At 39.2% G+C, this 19394-nt stretch overlaps 1 protein-coding gene across 4 annotated transcripts in view; it reads left to right on the forward strand.

The window, feature by feature from the left end:
- Positions 1–9531, forward strand: part of GOPC (golgi-associated PDZ and coiled-coil motif containing) — a 60916-nt gene extending 51385 nt beyond the window's left edge. For 3 of the 4 annotated variants that reach the window (XM_006839893.1, XM_006839895.1, XM_006839896.1), the window contains 2 exons: positions 6663–6843; positions 9371–9501. In XM_006839893.1, the coding sequence (XP_006839956.1) occupies positions 6663–6843; positions 9371–9501 (312 nt within the window). Of the gene's footprint in view, positions 1–6662; positions 6844–9370 lie in introns of all 4 variants that reach the window. The other variant, XM_006839894.1, reaches the window with a different exon arrangement.
- The last annotated feature ends 9863 nt before the right edge of the window (positions 9532–19394 follow it).

Below are 19394 nucleotides of genomic sequence, written 5' to 3' on the forward strand. Positions count from 1 at the left end.
TCTTTCAAGATGTATCTTCTGTTCTTCTAGCCGCTCTAGGCTGGTCTGCCCGTCTTTTCAAGTGGAAGTTTCCCACCTGTGAAGATTCTGGATGCAGTTCAGGATTCCACCTATAGTCTTATGTAATGCAGAGGTTCCACAGGGAGCCTCCTTTACTGGGCACGTTGTATCCCCATTTTAGGTATTCCAGTCAGTTATAGGCAGAAGATGGGCTTTACAAGCTTTCTATAGTGATATTTCTGGCTATTCCTTTCTCTCCTCCTCCAGTGTCTATTTTATAATGGTATGCAAGGGAATCCAGGATTGAAAAAGCAGCCAAGTGTCTTAACATTATTTCCCCCATTCCAACCATGGCTCAATCCCTGTATCCCAGAGCCCTGTTGTTCCAAGGTTGTGCATACATCATTCTTTACCTCTGTCCCTCAAGTAGTCCATTCTATTATACAGTGCTGATTCTTTTTGTGAAGTTCTTTTATTAAGCCTAAACTATGTATCTCCATTGTAGTGTGATGTGTAGGATAAGCACTGGACTGCTAACTGCAAGTTCAGCGGTTCAAACCCACCAGCCACGTCTCAGAACTTCTATACAGGGTTGCTGTGCACTTCTAAACCACAGCAGCATGTGTCTCCATGACAGCTACCCACAGGTGTAATTCTGCCTAGAACTTGACTAAAGACCACTGCATTTATCAATTTATCTCCCTCAAAATGGTATTTTTTATCTAATGTGCCAGACTGCAAAGCCATTTGAACTGCAAGGTCGGCCGTTCAAGCTCCCCAGTGACTTTTCGGGGCTGCATACAGGGTCGCTGTGGCTCAGAACTGACTCAATGGCACTTAACAACAACAACAAATCTGATACAATACTTTTACTAGACTCTTTGTTGTTGTTGTTATTATTAAGTGCCGTCGAGGCGATTCCGACCCATAGTGACCTATATAGGGTTTCCAAGGAGCAGCTGGTGAGCTTGAACCACCAACCTTACAATTGAAATGACTTTGCTGCCTGACGCATTAGCCCACAGCGTCGCACCAGGACGCCTTTAAAGTAGTCTTTTCCCTGACACTACTTGGTTGCCATGCAAAAGCACAAGAGTAGGATGAATGGAAGCTGGTGAAGGAACTACAAATAGGCAATCGGGAAAACACTTAAGTGTATATTAAATTCAGAGGCATAACCTTGAACCTTCTGGGAAAGAGGAGCACTAAGAGACTAACTTAGTGAGGGGTGGTGGTGTACCTTTGAGTCAGTTCCAACTCATGGTGATCCTGTGTAGGGTTTCCGAGGTAGTACACCTTTACGGGAGCAGAAATCCTCATCCTTTTCCCATGGAGTGCTGACCTTGTGTTGAGCAGCCCAGCTTGTAATCCACTAGACACAGGTGTTTATTTTATTTTGCTTTTTTAAAAGAAAAACCAAACCAAACCCTCAGCTGTTGAGTCGGTTCTGACTCATAGTGACTCTGTAATGTTTATGGGAGCAAAGAATCTCATTTTTCTCCCATGGTGCAACTGGTGATATTGAACCACCAACGCTGTGGTTAGCAATCACATGCAGTGAGATGCAAACATCTGGCTTGTGTATAGTAACTGCAGTCTCTTATCAAATGATACTTGTAACTGGACTTTTTAATATAAAATAGTCATTAACTTTTTACTACAACATAAACTTGTTATTATAGAATAAGTTTAAGTATTATACATTTAGTTTAGCATAGTAGAAAGAGCAAAGGCTTAAGAATCAAATTTCGATTCTTCTATTATACTTGTTTAAGGTGCTCTGGTAGCATAGTGGTTACGAATTGGGCTGCTAATGGCACGGTCAGAAGTTCAAAACTACCAGCTATTCCACAGGAGAAAGATGAGGCTTTCTGCTCCCGTAAAGACACTAAAGACCGAAGACCAGAAGAGTTGTGGGATGACATCAAGAACATCATACATGGAGAGAGCAAAAAGTCATTAAGAAGACAAGAAAGAAGGAAAACATCAAAATGGAGGTCAGAGGAGACGCTGAAACTTGCTCTCCAGCGTAGAGAAGCTAAAGCAAACGGAAGACTTGAAGAGGTCCAAGAGCTGAACAGAAAATTTCAAAGATCAGCTTGAGAAGATAAAATCAGGTACTATAATAAAATATGCAAAGATTTAGAACTAGAAAACCAAAAAGGAAGAACACAGCCAGCATTTCTCAAGCTGGGGGAACTGAAGTAAAAATTCAAGCCTCAACTTTAGTTATTGAAAGATTCTCTGGGCAAATTATTGAATGATGCAGAATGCATCAAGAGAAGATGGAAAGAATACACAGAGTCACTGTAGCAAAAGGAAATGGTTAATGTTCAACCATTTCAAGAGGTACCATATGAACAAGAGCCAATGATACTCAGGGAGGAAGTCCAAAGTGCATTGAAGGAATTGGCAAAGAACAAGGCACCAGGAATTGATGGAATAAAAATTGAAATCTTTCAAGAAAGTGAGGCAGCACAAGAGGCACTCACTCATCTCTGCCAAGAAATTTGGAAGACAACTATCTGGCCGACTGATTGGAAGAGATCCATATTTGTGCCCATTCCAAAGAGAGGTGACCCAACGGAATGTGGAAATCATCGGACAGTCTCTTTGATATCTCAAGCGAGTAAAGTTTTGCTAAAGGTAATACAGAAATGGCTACAATCATATATTGACAGAGAACTTTCAGAGGTTCAAGCTGGATTCAGAAGAGGCCGTGGAACGAGAGATATCATTGCCGATGTCCGGTAGATCTTGGCTGAACGCAGAGAATATCAGAAAGATGTTTACTTATGCTTTATTGACTACGCAAAGGCTTTTGATTGTGTGGATCATGACAAACTATGGACAACATTGAGAAGTATGAGTATTCCGGAACACTTAATTGTACTTCTGAGAAATCTGTACCTGGACCAAGAAGCAGTTGTTCGAACAGAGCATGGGAACACTGAATGTTTTAAAATTGGGAAAGGTTTGCAACAAGGTTGTGTTCTTTCACCATACTTATTCAACCTGTATGCTGAGCAAATAATACGAGAAGCTGGGTTCTATGAAGAAAAACGTGGCATCAGGATTGGAGGAAGACTCATTAACAACCTGCGATATGCAGATGATACAGCCTTGCTTGCTGAAAGTGAAGAGGACTTGAAACATTTACTGATGAAGATCAAAGAGCATAGCCTTCAGTATGGGTTGCATCTCAGTGTAAAGAAAACAAAAATCCTCACCACTGGACCAATAAACCGCATTCTTACCAACAGAGAAAAGATTGAAGTTGTCAAGGATTTCATTCTTCTTGGATCAACTATCAACACTCGTGGAAGCAGCAGTCAAGAGATCAGACGACGTATTGCATTGGGCAAATGTGCTGCACAGGAGCTTGCATGTAGTACTAATGATATAGTACCTGATGATTTCTGCATTCCATTGGGTCACCTTTGTTTGGAATAGGCACAAATATGGATCTCTTCTAATCAGTTTGGCCAGGTAACCATCTAGGCATAAATGAGTGAGTGCCTCCAGTGCTTATCAGTTTGTTGAAATATTTTCATTTGTGTTCCATCAATTTCTGGAGTCATTCTTTGCCAGTGCCCTCAGTGTACCTTGGATTTCTTCCTTTTTAGTCCCTTGACTCTTGATCATATGCTTCCTCTTGAAATGGTTGAACATCACCCATTTCTTTTTGGTACAGTCTTTATATGTTCTCCTGCAATCTTTTTTTTGATGCTTTTTGCATCATTCAATATTTTGCCCATAGAATATTTCATTATTGCAAGTTGAGGCTCGATTTTTTACTTCAATTCTTCTTTTTGTGCTTTTATGGTTTTATGTAGCATAATAAAACTTGAAAATGGGCTATCCATTCATATTCTTCACTTGTGTAACCTGGTATTGGGATTGGTGCCTGATGACCAGCTGTCTGTGCTTTCCACGAAGGCTTTTCAGTTCTTGGAGGAAACATTGTGTGCAGTCTGCACAGTAAGATTTGTTGCACACCGGCAGCGCTTCCATCTCTTTGACATTGTGGACCAGGAACTTGGGGAAGGTAATGATCAGCATATGTTTTGTTATCCTTTTGCTCCCATAACTATTGTTGGATCTGGCCCATAAATCTTTTCTGCCCAGTGTTGTCAGTGCTTTTGGATTTGAGACATTCATGGTTAATTTTGACATAACGGTCTGATTGATGCAGGATGAACTTCTTGGTCCTCTTTATGATGATCTTGGCCTTCACCAGGGGTCATGATGCCAGTGAGGTAGCTGTTTCCTCTGTAGGTATCACTGAGGTAGAGAGAAAGGAAGCTTTTTTATTCAGTTATTTCAGCTTGAGTTGAATATGTTCTTTCCTTTTAGTTTTCTAACTCTAGGTCTTTGCACATTTCATTATAATATTTGACTTTGTGTACTCGAGCTGCACTTTCAAATTTTGTGCTCAATTCTTTTACCTTCTTATTTTTTTCCATTTGCTTTAGCATTCTATAATGGAGAGCAAGTTTCAGAGTCTCTTCTTATGTCCATCTTGGTTTTTTCCTTCTTTCCTATTGTCTTAATGACCTTTTGCTGTCTTCCTGTATGATGTTCTTGATGTCATTCCACAAGTCTTCTGGTCTTCAGTTACTAGTGTCCAATACAGTATCCAAATCTGTTCTTCAGGTGATTTCCAAATTCAGGTGAGATACGTTCAAGGTCATATTTTGACTTCCATGGACTTGTTTTAATTTTTTCAGCATCAGCCTGCACTTCCTATGAGCAGTTGTTGATGTGTTCCACAGCCTGTCCCTTGCCTTGTTTTGACTGATGATATGGAGCTTTTCCACCATTTCTTTCCAAAGACCTAGTCAGTTTGATTTTTGTGTATTTCATCTGGTGAGGTCCATATGTATCGTTGTCTTTTAACCAAAGTATTTGAAACAAATAATGCTTTAGTCTTGCAAAATTCTGTCATGTGGTCTTCAGCATCGTTTCTGCCACCAAGACCATCTTTTCCAACTACTGATCCTTCCTCTTTGTTTTGAACTTTTGCATTCTAATCACCAATAATTAAAGATGTACCTTGATTGCATGTTTGTTCAATTTCAGACTGAAGAAGTTGGTAGAACTATTCAATTTTATCATTCCTAGCTGTAATGCTTGCTATATAAATTTGAATAGTAGTGGTATTAACTGATTTTCCTTATAGGCATATGGATATTATCTTATCACAGACAGCATTATACTTCAAAATAGATATTGAAATTTTCTTTTTGATGAATAATGTGATGCCATTTCTCTTCAATTTATTGTTTCTGGTGTAGTAAACCATCTGATTTTTGGATGTAAAATGGCCAATACCAGTCCATTTCAGCTCATTAATGCCTAGGATATCAATGTTTATGCATTCCATTTCATTTTTGACAACTTTGAATTTTCTAAGATTCATATTTCACACATTCCATTTTTCAATTTTTAATGGATATTTGCATCTGGTTCTCTTCTTTTTGGTTGCGACCCGACAGCAAATGAAGGTCCCAAAAGCTGTATTTATTCCATTGGCTTCATCATGATGAAAACTAAGGAGCTCGCTTTTCCCCAGTTGTATTTTGAGTGCCTTCCAACCCGAGAGGCTTAATCTTCTGTCATTATCTCTGACAATATTACTGTACTATGCATCATTTTTCAGTATTCAATGTTCTGATTCTATCTGATGGTGTTCACTGCTATTCATAAGGTTTTCAGTGGCTAAACATTCGAAAGTAGTCCGTCTTTCCTTTTTCCTTTTCTCTCTTAATCTGGAAGCTCAGCTGAATCCTGTCCACCATAGGTGATCCTGCTGATATTTAAAATACCCGTGGCATAGCTTCATGCGTCACAGCCAACATGCAAGCCACCACAGTATGATAAACTGACATGAGTGGTGGACTAAATAAAGCAATTACTATTAACACTAGCCAAAATGCCTTGATTAGTATGATGTATAAATATAGTACTTAGTGAAAGTTAACAAAAGCTTTAAGAACTTTTCAATAAGAAACAAGAAATCATATAATAATTAAGCGTTTCTTGATTTTGTTAAAGTGAAGTTTGATTCCTTTATGTGTAACTTTAATATCTGACTATTTACATGAATAAAGGAGCTCTGGTAGCATAGTGGTTATGAGTTGGGCTGCTAATCACCAAGTTCAGCAGTTAGAAACTACCAGCTGTTCCATGGGAGAAAGATGAGGCTTTCTGCTCCCATAAAGATTTACAGCCTCGGAAACCCTATACAGGGTTGCTGTGAGTTGGAACCAACTCCATGGCACATAAGCACCAACCACCACCACCACTTACATGGATTAACTAAATTGTTGTATTGAGAAAATGGAAAAATGGCTTTTTATGCTTTTTACAAAATTTTGTAAATTGAACAGTTGAACATTCTTGTTTTATTTCAGATCTGTCATCAACAATATGATCAGCAGAGAGAGCTACTCTAATGGTGAAGGGAAGTTATTTTTAAGGATTCATTCACAAGGTTGGCCTAGTGAATGAATCCTGTTTTCTTCCCAAGGTTCTAGAATACTTGCTATCATGAAAAGAGCTACATTTGTGCTGCAATTCTTTGTCCCCATCCCAAGGAATTTGAAGATACTTTGTAAATTACAGTAACTTGATTTCCTTGTTTTCTTTCCACATCTTAGAGAGGAGAGATTGAATTTGAAGTAGTTTATGTGGCTCCTGAGGTGGATTCCGATGATGAAAATGTAGAATATGAAGATGAGAGTGGACATCGTTACCGCTTGTACCTTGATGAGCTAGAGGGAAGTGGTAATCCAGGTGCTAGTTGTAAAGACACAAGTGGGGAACTCAAAGTGTTACAAGGTAAAATGATCACTCTAAAATTTATTACTAACGGATTTATTATGAGTAAATGTTTAAATATAAAACTTACATGCTCTCCGCTAACACTATTTTAATGACTGGGAAGCCAAAGGAACGAATAGCTCTCCCTTATTGTTTTATTATACAACGGTACTGAAAAAACTTGTTTATACATAGAAGTTTTTTAGATTTATCTTGGACTTTTAAGAAAAATACGTTACCAATTACTGGACTAGAATTATTTTGAAGAATAAATAAAACTCAAGTTTTTTAAACTCTAAAATAAACAAAATGCTTTTTAGAATAAATATATCTGAGCATGGTCTCTGTCTTAATATCAATTCTCTTATAATAAAATATTTTTGTTGTTAACTGCCATTGATATTAGCTAATGAAAAATAGAGTTTTATTAAATGTGTTAATTTTGTTAACGCTTCCTAGTTTTGTTATTTTATAGCCAAGTAATGTTTTGAAAATTTCTGTTTTAATGGCTCATATGGCAAACATCAATAGTGATAACCACTTAAATCATCTCAGCACTTAGTAAGCATGTAAAGGCATCCTGAAACCAAAACTTTTGAGAACTTCTGACATAAAGAGTTTTATGGTGAATTAATTAATTGCTGCTCTCCTGGTCAACCTGTGCGTTTTTAATTAACGACAGTAGTAACAGTTATTTTTTGTTCCATGTGTCTTGAACAAAACTGTCACAAAATGTTAAACCTTAAATTGTTGGACTCTTCTGGTTTCATTTTCTTGCCCCTTCCTTTTATATTCTATCAGACATAGAAGGCTTATCCCATCCCGTTTTATACCTTAGACTAGATGCTTTTCTCTGTCACCTTTGCAAGTTTGCAGATGGTGATAATCAGAGTGAATGAAAAAATCAAAAGTGATACATTAACTGACTTCAATACATTAAATACAGTCATTTGTTATTGCTTAGTGCGTGTCCTTCATAGCTCATGTCTTAGGCTGGGTTCACTAGAAAAGCAAAACCAGTGAAACATATATGTGTGTTGTGGTTTATATCCAAGGAATGGCTTGACAGTTGTTTATTGTTAAATGCTGTGGAATCAGTTCCTAGGAGCAGCTGGTAGGTTTGAACCACAGGCCTTGTGATCCAGCGCATTATCCTGCAGTGCCACACCAGGACGCTGCACACAGTTGTAGAGGTGGGAAAGTCCCAAGTCCATTGATCAGATATCAGACTGGAAGCTTCTGACCTCTGACATATAGCTGCAGGGCTGATGAACCAAAGTTGCCAGGACATGTAGGTTGGTGGAGCGAGATGAACAGCAGCTAACAACTCCCATGATTGGCAGGCAGTAGAGCAAGTTACTGGCTCAATTCCAAAGAACCAAAGATTGGATGATGAAAAACAAGATGTAGAACCCAGACCCCACAGGAAGCTAGCAAGCTTTGCTTTAAGTTTCAATATATTGGAAGCAGTTTTCCCAAGGAAACTTCCTTTCAATTGGTTGGTTACCAACACAGATCTCATTGTGGGGGATTACCATGTCTTAACTGCCAAACCACTGAGCCTGCTGGCCCAGTCAAGTTGATACGAAGCCGTAACTGTCACACTCACTGATAGGGACCCAGTCTGCTGTTAGTTATTTGCAAGCCTATTATCTGTACTGTACAGCGGACTGAAACGCAGCACCAACTCTGAGGATGGTGTGGGACTTGGTAGCACTTCCTTCTGCTCTGCAACAGGCGGCTGTGAGTCAGAACCTTCTCAAAGCCCCTAACAACAGATAGCCAAAACCAGGCTTCAGTTTAGCTAGATGTAAATTAGTGATCAATCATTATGTATCCCAGTGAATTGAAGTTAAATATATCAGAATAAAAATAGGTGGAAAACACAAATTACAGTTCAAAAGAAATTTGTGTAAGTAGAATGAATGAGTGAATTTTATAATTGTGTGTATTAATTCTCCGTCTCATATAGTACTTTGTAAGACATTTTATCTAATTTTGGGTGCATACAATAGATATTGGAGTCCTGGTGTAGCGCTGCAGGTTAATGTGCTGGACTGCAAAGTTGGTTTGAACCTCAAGGTTTTGGTGGGGTTCAAGATTACCAGCTGTTTCTCAGAAACCCTATACAGGGTTGCCGTGAGTCAGAACTGACTTTGACAGCGCTTAACAACAACAGCAAAACAATATATATTTGAGTCCTGGTGTGGCACTGTGGATTAGCACTAGACTGTTAACTGCCAGTTGGCAGTTCAAACCCACCAGCTACTCAGAAACCTTGTACAGGGTTGCTGAGTCAGAACCAATGCCATGGCACTTAACAACAGGTACAACAGTATTATTTTTTTAATCGTACAATGTGTGATAACTGATATAAGAATTCCTTTGTCTGGAATTGCTAACCTGGTTTAAGTAGTGTCCTGTACCATGCCTTGCCTTACTTTTATTAATTACAGTGGCCATTCCAGTGTTTCTTGTGCAATAACATTGTATGACTAAGGTTTTTTCCTCTTTTACTAGGACTGCTTTTGTTTTTTTCTTTCAGGATTTAGTAAGAAGACAGTAACTGATACACATGAGAATGGAGACCTGGGAACTTCGAGTGAAACTCCCATAGATGCTAGTGATTCTAAATTCGATGGCTTGCACAGTCTGTGTCATACAAGTTCTTATTAAACTGACAGTATCTCCAGACAAGATTGTTAATCAGACTGTTCTGAATGGAGAAGATGGTGACAAAGACTATATATGAGTTCAAGTGAGGCTGTTTTTTGCCTAAATGAAAGATGGTACCTCAGGGCTTCATATGAACAGTTCATTCTAAATGCATAATCCCCTTGTTTTTGGTGGTATTCATGATTAACTATTGCATGTAAAGCAGTTTTGATTTTCTTAAAATTGTAAGCACCAAAGCATGTGTTTCCCAAAGGGGTATTACTAGGTTCTTAAGTACCAAATGAAGCACTGCTGTTTTATTTGGTACCTTTTCCAATGATTAAAAAGACATTGTAAACTGGAATTTTATAAGAAATAACCTTTAAATACAAGAAAGTAAATGAGTCCATATGATATATTCCAGAAATGTTAAATGTGATGTTTCAGAGAGTGGAAATTGACTCAGTGGATTACAGAAATGTAGGTTTGACTTAATTTCGTTTTTAAGTGAAAGAATTTTTTTTTTTTTACTGTATATTTTGATGTCTAAATCAGTTCTTAATGATCATTATTGTAAAGAGTTTTTCTTTCAGCTTTATCGACTGCAGTATAAATAGTTTTCTTTAAGCAATCCTGTATCAATCATTGCTGTACTATAAATAGTTTCTGAGAAGTTCTTGCACATTTACTTTTGGTTTTTAAAAGAAATGCATTTGAGTGTGAAGTCTCCTTTCTGAATTATGTTACTTTGTACATGGTACTAGAACGTTACAATAGTAATAGTCTCAGAGGCTTATTTTCTGTGATGCACAGAAGAAAGTCTTGTACCTTTTGAGTTGTTCATAAAGTTTGTTTTGTGTTAATACTGGCACTTAGAGAAACATTTTTTAAATGAAAGCTCAAATTTATTACTATGTCACAAAATATACTGTATTTAAATAGCAGTTTTAAAGTAACTGATTTGCCAATTATCTAAGAAGATAGGGACAAAGGTGGGCAAGATGCAGTGAAAACTTTTCCATACATGTTACTGTATGTTTGGCTAAAGTACTCTTCATATGGAAACGTTACCAATTTGTGAGTTCTCTTATCCCAGGACTGAGCTTGGATTACCTGCTGTCTTGTTTACTGTTCCTCAGGCCACTGTACCCTGCTGGACCAAGTCACAGTGTTGCATTTAAAGAGGAGGTAGCCTTGCAAGTATCACTGTTTTGAAGGATATGCATTTAAAGGAATAATATGTGGGGAAAAGCCTTTTAAAAGGCTTCTAGAATATTATCAGTATCTTCCACTGCTAGTATTGTCGTTTTGTGATATAAAAAACATTTTCTTGTCTTTCCCAGATGCACTATATATTTGTTCATAGATAAAATCTATGAAATGTATATACTTTATTTGGTGATTTAGCTATTTATAAACTCTCTGTTTTAAGTATTGCTCATTTATGGTTTGTTTTGATTACTTTTGTTCATCTGTATATCACAATGTTAATTTGTAATAGAAGTACACTTCATGGTGTATATTGTATATATTAAAATACTTTCTAGCATAACCTTGCCTCTAAGCAAGCTAGTATTTTATTGTACAACTGAATAAGCAAGTTTCATGTTATTATTTGTTTTGGCAGGCTAGACCTCTTAAAAGAAAAAGAAAAAATTGTTCATGCATTCTCTCTATTCCTACACATAATCTCACATTTGATCTGAGATCTATAAACAGGGTTATTGGGTAGTGTATTCATTTATAGAAGAAATTCCCCTTGTGGCAGGCCTTTGCTATACCTTCATCACAATGTACAGTCTGGAATGCGATGACACATGTTTATGTTTTTCCAAAGACTATTCTCGATCAGCTATGACAAAATCTTTAGGAATTAAGAGCTAAAATATTTTCATTTTCAAGAAACATCTAGTAAGTCTATAAAGTGGTATTTTCTTGGAGCCTTGAATTGGTATCTTTGTGAGACTGCTGTGTAATTATGTGGAATGCAAATGCCAGTGATTCCTTTCAAGGACTGATAAACAGAATGAAAATCTTTCAAGCAGTTTAAAATTCTACAGGTCAGATCCCTTTTCCTTTCTGCGTCTCCTTAATGTCCCAGACTGTATTGGAGCATTGCTCAGATGTTGCTGTGAGCTTTCTGTCAGATGTTTTGGAAAGTACCCAGTTACAAGTTCATTTTAGAGTATATGGTCTTTCAGGTATTAACTAAGAACTAATAATAAGACTTTTTAACCAAAGGATTGAATGAGAAGCAGTTTTTATATTTCACATGTAGAAGGGGGAACAAATCCATCATGTGTAACATTTAAGCTTCTAGAACAAAACCAAAATAAGCAAGAAACTATTGCAAAGCCATTATGATTAAAAAAAGAAAAATACACATATGTACACACAAACAGAATAGTTGAGAAAATGTTCAACAGAATGTGAGGGTTGTATGTCTGAGAGCATATTATATATTCATACCTTGATCTTTGTTACAGATATGATAAAAATGACATTTGGGTTATATGAATATTGCTAAAATAGATTTAAGAAAGATGAACTTTTTCTGAGTCTTGGTTAATTATAACTGAACAAGTATCCAAAGTTGGCACAGCTTGTCCTTGGTGCTGGTTTGCTTCCCGCCACAGTGGACGTTGACCTTTTTGCTTTGTTTTTATATTTAGAAACAAAAAAAGGTATATTGATTTCATGTGTATGTTGAACATTATTTGACATCCTTATTTTATTATGTAATCGGCTTCCACCTATCGAGTCTTCCACTTAGGGTCGGCCTCAAATTTATAGGAGTTATGACAATTGTATATCTACTTAGGTTGAGTTTGATATTTTTTTATTCGCCTGTAAATAAAGATGGCATCTTCTATATTAAAATGATATTGAAGTCATTTTTTAAAAATAAATACTTTGTGTTTCTTTCACATTAAGTATTTTTGGCTTATTATTTCACTGTAATATTTTCTAGTATTTATACCTACATGTCACAAAGCCCTGATACTATGGTGAATATAGATGTTCACATGTACGAGGCGTTTAGACAAGCTTGTAGAGAAATGGAATGAAAAGAATATAGAATTTCTCCACAAACTTTTTGAAGTCCCTACCCCCTGTGTGTTTGAGAGCGAGTAAGACTAAAAAATCTTAGAAAGCTTCATTAAACAAAAATATCAAAATATGAGCCTATTATTTCTTGACATTTCGTCCAGGTGCTCTGATCTATATACTACATCAAAACAGCAGTTTGGGGCATTCTCGGGGGACTCAAATCATGGTCCTTTTCAAGGTTCTTTGAGTTTAAGGAACAAAAAGACGTATTAGGGCAAGATCAGGACTGTAGGGTAGTAGATAGGTTAAGGTTTCTCAACAGAATTTTCATAGGACAGCCCTTCCTACACCTAGAAAAATGAGCAGGCACATTGTTGTGATAGGAAAACAAATCCCCAAGGCAACCTTCCCGGGCCTTTTCTCATGAATGCAGTTCTTAAACTTTCTTCATGATAAGCCCCTGTGATCATCCTGTGTATGGTGAGAAAATGATCCAGATGACTCACTTGGTATCCCGCAAAAGAGCCACCATACCTTTCTGCCTCTGCCCTGTAGATTCACTCAGAAGCCAGTTTCTTGGAGCTTTTTTTCGAAGGCACCCTAACGAGACCAAAATAAGTGTATTGCTGAGAGAACTTGTCTGCAGCTTTCCAATGATTGCAGAGACATGTTTGAACACATTTTGTTTAGAATAAACCTGTACATGTACGAACTGAAACCCTAGTAGCAATATTTTTTGACTTATCCTCATGATTCAGTAGATGCATGTGGGAACTACCTATTTGATATTAGGTACTGGTGAATCTGAGTTTAACAAAGACATGTTGGAAGGAACTGCCAGAGCAATTTTTGCTGAAACTTAGCAGATGGGGAAAACCCTGGTCTCCTTGGCTTCGCTGTGTTACATTGACAACCGAATGTTCTTGATAAGGATGATATTGATAAATAATAGAAAACAAACACTGACTCTATCTAAGGGAAAATATTCTTCCATTTGAAATCTAAACATACATACTTCAGGAAAATCATGCTTAATTTTTAAAAATACTTGTTTAATCCATTTTTAAGTTGCTTTGCTTCAGAAGTTTGACCACATAAGACCTATGACCACATAAGATAGTTAATTTAAGATTATGTGTGGGATGCTTTTTTTGTATTAAGGTTATTTGAGAGTCATCAAGAAGATTAAGTTACAGAATGATAGTTTATTCTAAGAATATAAATCATTGTAGACAATGAGTTTAATTATGAACATTTAGAAATAGTTTTTACCATTGAATAATCCTGTTTCAGTGCTTATGGTTGTATGCTTATCGTATGTTGATTTACATTTCTGATTCACCAAGTCATCTGTGGGGGAAACAGTCCTTTTTCATAGGATTTGTCTGTACAGAATATTGTTGGGTTTATGAAATTTAAAAAATGATGTGCATATTCTTGGCTGATCAGTGCCCTATTTTAGAAGGTTTCTAAATGGTGTTATAAAGTAATCTGCCAGGTATAGTCTGAGAGCCATAACCACTGTCATGGTAGCCATAGAACGTGCTCCCAGCTCTCCCACTGCAGGTCCCAGCTGCTGTGCTCTGAAGGCCACCCCTGCACCCCTACACTATGGCCACACTTCCCATAGGCTGCTCTCAGTCTATGACTGTCACAGGGATATGATGACCTCACAACCTGAGCTCAAAGTGTCCTTGAGGACCTTGCCAAATTCCCTTTGGGTTTCATTGGAATCTAAGATGCTTCCCCCCCAGGCTTCCTCCCTGTGATCAGTTGGAGTCGTACCTGCATTATGGTCTGATTGTTCACCCGGGCTTCTCCCCTATTTCCCCATGCCCAGCATTGCCCTAATAAATTGACTGCACAGGTAATCCTATCATGATCTTGGAGTCTGCTTGGAAGACCGGGAAAAGGGCAAGTGGTGAAATGCGGACTGGGAATTGGCTCATCTCTCACCCACAATGTGAACAGGAAAACATCCTCGTTGAAAAATGAAGTGCATTCAAGGGGGCTTCAAAAAGTTTGTGGAAAAAATAGAATTCAAATGATGGAATTTCTCCACAAAAGCTTTTAAGCCCCTTGTACAGTCCTTAGTACAAGGCTCATTTGATAAATATTTCACAAATAGTATTTTTTAGATTGAATTGTGCTCCCTCAGAATAGGTGTTGTAAATCCTATACTATATAGGGACTAGGACTCCCTTTGTTGTGTTAATGAAACTCAGTGTGTGTGTGTGTGTGTGTGTGTGTGTGTGTGTGTGTGGCAAACCAGTCACCTTGGATAGGTAAAAGCAACAGATCAGGCCCAGAGACACACAAGTGGAGAGGAAGAAACATGCCAGATGCAGATCACTGTAAGGGACTGAAGAACAGAAGCTGAAAAGGGACAAGGACCTTCCCCACAAGAGCTGACAGACAAAGGCTTCTTCTAGAGCCAGTACCCTGAATTTAGACTTTTAGCCTCAACTGGGAAAACTATAATAAAGTGCTGCTTGCTAAAGGCCCCGAGTTGATTTATTCCTGTTAGAGCAGCACTGAGACCGTTGTCCTGAGGCCTGCTCACAAGCTTCGTCCTTGACTCATCTGAGGACTTACATTTCAGGGGTCCTGATGTGGTGCTGTAGGGTAAGCACTGGACTGTGAACAGCAAGGTTGGTGGTTCAAACTCAACAGCCTCTCCTCAGAAACCCTGTACAGGGTCATGGGAGAAGGCACTTAAAAACAACAAAGTGTTTATACGAAAAATAGGGCTTATGCCAAACACCTGCTTGCTTTCTGGGAGGATGCCATTTCGGTGCATGATAGACTGTAGCTACATGGGTGACCCTTGACACAATTCTGCACTCCTACATTTAGGCAAGATTCCCTGGCAGACACAACACTTGACACATTTTGTTCATGTTCTTCTGGAGGGCTGAAACATGACCTGTGAGGATCCACTCAGGGAGGATTCTGGTACACATTCCTGATATCTTAGGGACTGTTCCCATCTGCCTGTCTCTTTATGATTCTGCCTGCGTCCTTCCTTTGTAATAAATCATCGCTGTGAGTACAGATGTATGCTTAGTCTTGTGAGTCCTCACGAAATCGCTGATCCCTCTGGGAAAATCCCCTAGGAAGTGCAGAGGTGCAGGAATTTTATTACAGGGGAAACACTACCCATAAGGAAGAACAGTGTTAGTTGGTGACTGCTAGGTTGGATTGATGCTTTCTCTGCAAATGGATAATGAGAGACTGCGGGCTGTTACCAATCTGTTAATTTCTAAATATGAGAACCAGAAGGACTCTGGAGTAGCTTACAAAGAGGACTTATCTTCCACAGTGATGGTGGTGTGCCATCCAGTCAGTTTTGACTCATAACGACCCTTTGTAGGGTTTCCAAGGCTGTAAATCTTTATGGAAATGGAAAGCATTGTATGTCTCACATGGAGCAACTTGTGGATTCAAACTGCCGACCTTGAGTTATTAGGTGCCAAAGAGTCAGTTCTGACCCATAGTGATCCTGTGTACCACAGAATGAAACATCGCCTGGTCCTGAGCCATCCTCACAATTGCTGCTATGCTGAAACCCACCACTGATGCCACTGTGCCAATTCATCTTGTAGGGGACCCTCCACTTTACCACAGAAATGTTGAAACAACAGAGCTTGTAGGTGAAGATCTAATTGTTAAATTGCAGAGCTTCAGAGACTTAAATGCTTAGCCAACACCTATCTATTTTGCGAGTCAACTAGAGAAACCCTGAAAACTTGAAACATGACCATGAGGAGACTGCAGACTCTCCTGAACCCCCTGACCTTGTAGAAGTGGTCCATTCTTACCCAGTAAGGTCTAGCTCCTCTTGCTATGCTGGAAGATGCTGCAGAGGCCACTTCTCCCCAAGGCAACAGCTGCCCCCACTTAATCTTGGCTGCCAGGGCCTGTGTGGTTACTGCTGAAGAGTCTTCTACAACTTGGCAACCCCATGTGTGCAGAGTAGACCTGCTCTACAGGAATTTCAGACTGACCTTCCAGAAGCAGGTCATCAGGCCTATCTTCCAAGGTACTGGTAGTATTTCTGTTAGAGCAGCACTAGGTAACCAGGCAATGTGTCTTCAGCTATACAAAACAAAGGTCTGCTTACAAGGCTGGTTCTTGGATGGCATCTGGGAAACTGCCTTGGTGGGTTCAAAACACCAAAAACACCAGCCTTTTGGTGAGTAGCTGAGTGCTTCACCACTTACACTACCCAGGAACTCCTGATAGATAAGAAAAAATGCCCAACACCTGCTGCAGTCACATCACAGTGTAGAAGTGCATCGATAGTTTCCAAGGCTGTAAATCTTCACCGAAGCAGCTACCATACCTTTCCTCCGACTGAGAGGCTGCTGGGTACTGGGGGCCACTTAACCACTGTACCACCAGGACTCCAGAAAGGCCATTTATTAAGTACCATCGAGTCTGTTCCAAATCATAGAGACCCTGTGAAGAGTTTCCAAGGAGCTGGTTTGAACTGCCATTCCTGGACTCCAGAGAGGTCATAAGTGATAATTAAACAGAAGTTAGCCACTCGGGTCTTCCTGGAGCCTGGTAGCATAGTGGATTAAGAACTGAACTCCAACTGCAAGTTAGCATTTCAAATCTACCAGCCTCTTCATGGGAGAAAGATGAGACTTTCTGTTCTGGTAAAGATTTACAGCCTCTGAAACCCTATAGAGTCAGTTAGTCAGAACCGACTTCATGGCACACAACCACCACCACCACCAAAGTCTTCTTGAAAGAAGTCTGGTGGCACAATAAGTGATTGTCAAAAAGTCCTAAGAAGTATTTGGAATAAGGGAAAAAAGTAGACACATCTTAAATGTGAAAATGGATGACGAAATTGTGGTAAAAACAAACTATTATTAGATTTTCTCTGATCAAAGATGACAAATGTTGACTGAAATAGAAAATTAAAATGAAAAATTTATTCAACATGAAAAAAAAAAAGTCATAAGCATAATTAGTGATTTCTCTTACAATGAATGTCATTTTGGTTACAAGTTCCATGTTACTACTGCTGTGAGCTGCCAACCAGTGAACTCAAACTCACAGAGAGCCCTTGTGTCTTAGTTATCCAGTGCTTACAGTTTGGTAGCATAGTGGTTACGAATCGGGCTGTGAACCACAAGGTCAGCAGTTCGAAACTACCAGCTGCTCCGTGGGAGAAAGATGAGGCTTTCTGCTCTCCTAAAGATTTACAGCCTCGGAATCCCTGTACAGGGTTGCTATGAGTTGGTTCGACTTGATGGCACTTAACAACAACACAGCTCTGTAGGTGAGATATCTAAGAAACATGAATGAGCTCTAGGAATTGAGAGCACCCCTGACTGACAGCCAACCAGGAAACAGGGTCTTAGTCCTTCAAATTCAGATCAAGTTTGTCACAAGCACAAGAGTTTGGAAAAGGACCCTGAGCTGCAAATGACACTGCAGCCATGCTGAAACCTTGAGACCAAAAGCAGAAAACCCATATATGCCATGTATGCCATGTCTAAACTCTGACCTAGAGAACGGTCAGTTAACAGCAGATGCTATTTTAAGTCATTAAGTTTGCAGTAATTTGCAAAGCAATAATAGAAAAAGTAGTAAGAGTTTTTGGAATGACTGAGTTATCTTGGTAGAGATGGCAGAGGAATAAAATGGCTGAGAGAAGCAGGCTGGTCAGACTGGACCTACGTAAGGCTAGCAAACCCATAAAAGATCTCCCTGGGAGAGCCCATATGACACAGTTCACTGAAGCCATCGGAGGGAAATGTGCTGTGGAGTTTGGTGGTGGCCCCCCTCTGCAGGCCAGAACTTACAGGAGGAGAGAAGTGATACACTGGGTCGTTAATATCTTTGGGGGTGATGGAAGCTATGTGGTGGTGCTCACTTGCCAGGCAGGGAGGCGCCATTTCTCTAACTACTGACAAGGTCCGAAGGTATTCATGGAGGTCTGAGCTACAGAACTATAAAGATAGATTCAGCATAATCTCCAAAGGGATAGACTATATGAGCAACCAGTAAAGGTGCTGCTGAACATCTACCAAAAAAAGAAAAAGGAACGAGGATGAAGATTGCTTCACCAGCAAAAAAATCACGATCCCTTCCTTGCTTACCTCACAGGCTGACACAGACAGATACCCAAAGTGGTGTCATCCAGCCCTAAGAATGGGATCTCCAGCTCATCCAGCAACATACCCAACAGTCCTTTCCCCAGTCCCTAAGCATATGATGGTACTGAAGTTGCTGTAATTTCTAGGCAATCTATGGAGTCTAACTGCCCAGAGTGGGGAAGGCCAAGTGGAAAGCTATGAAGTTTTCTTTCCCTCTAGTTGTAGGATAAGCACTGGACTGCAAGGTCAGTTTGAACTGCAAGCTTGGCAGTTCAAATCCACCAGCTGCTCCCTGGAAGCCCTATACAGGCTCCCTATGAGTTGGACAAACTGACAGATGACAGTTTTGGAAGAAGTACAGCCAGAGGCCTCCCTCCGCTGCCAAAGCTGCTCACAAGATGGTGCAGCTACATCTGACCAGCCATTTACCAGCCAGTTTCCCTCTCTTGCCATCCCTGCTCAGCATCTCCTCCCAGCAAGCACACCATCTACCTTTCTAACCAGAAATTTTTATCTGTGTCTGCTTTATTTCTCATATTTTTGTTGTAGAGGGTCCATGTACTACATCTGTCTAGTCAACTATCTTGCCAGAAGTCCTTTCAGTATTTTTCAAGTTAAAAGAACTGAAAAAGAAATATAAGACTCGACTTGCAATATTGAAAGATTCTGTGGGCAAAATATTGAATGATATGGAAAGCATCAAAAGAAGACGGAAGGGATACACAGAGTCTGAACAACAACAAAAAA

The sequence above is a fragment of the Chrysochloris asiatica genome, unplaced genomic scaffold (genome assembly GCF_000296735.1).
Source record: "Chrysochloris asiatica unplaced genomic scaffold, ChrAsi1.0 scaffold00027, whole genome shotgun sequence".
Taxonomy (NCBI): domain Eukaryota; kingdom Metazoa; phylum Chordata; class Mammalia; order Afrosoricida; family Chrysochloridae; genus Chrysochloris; species Chrysochloris asiatica.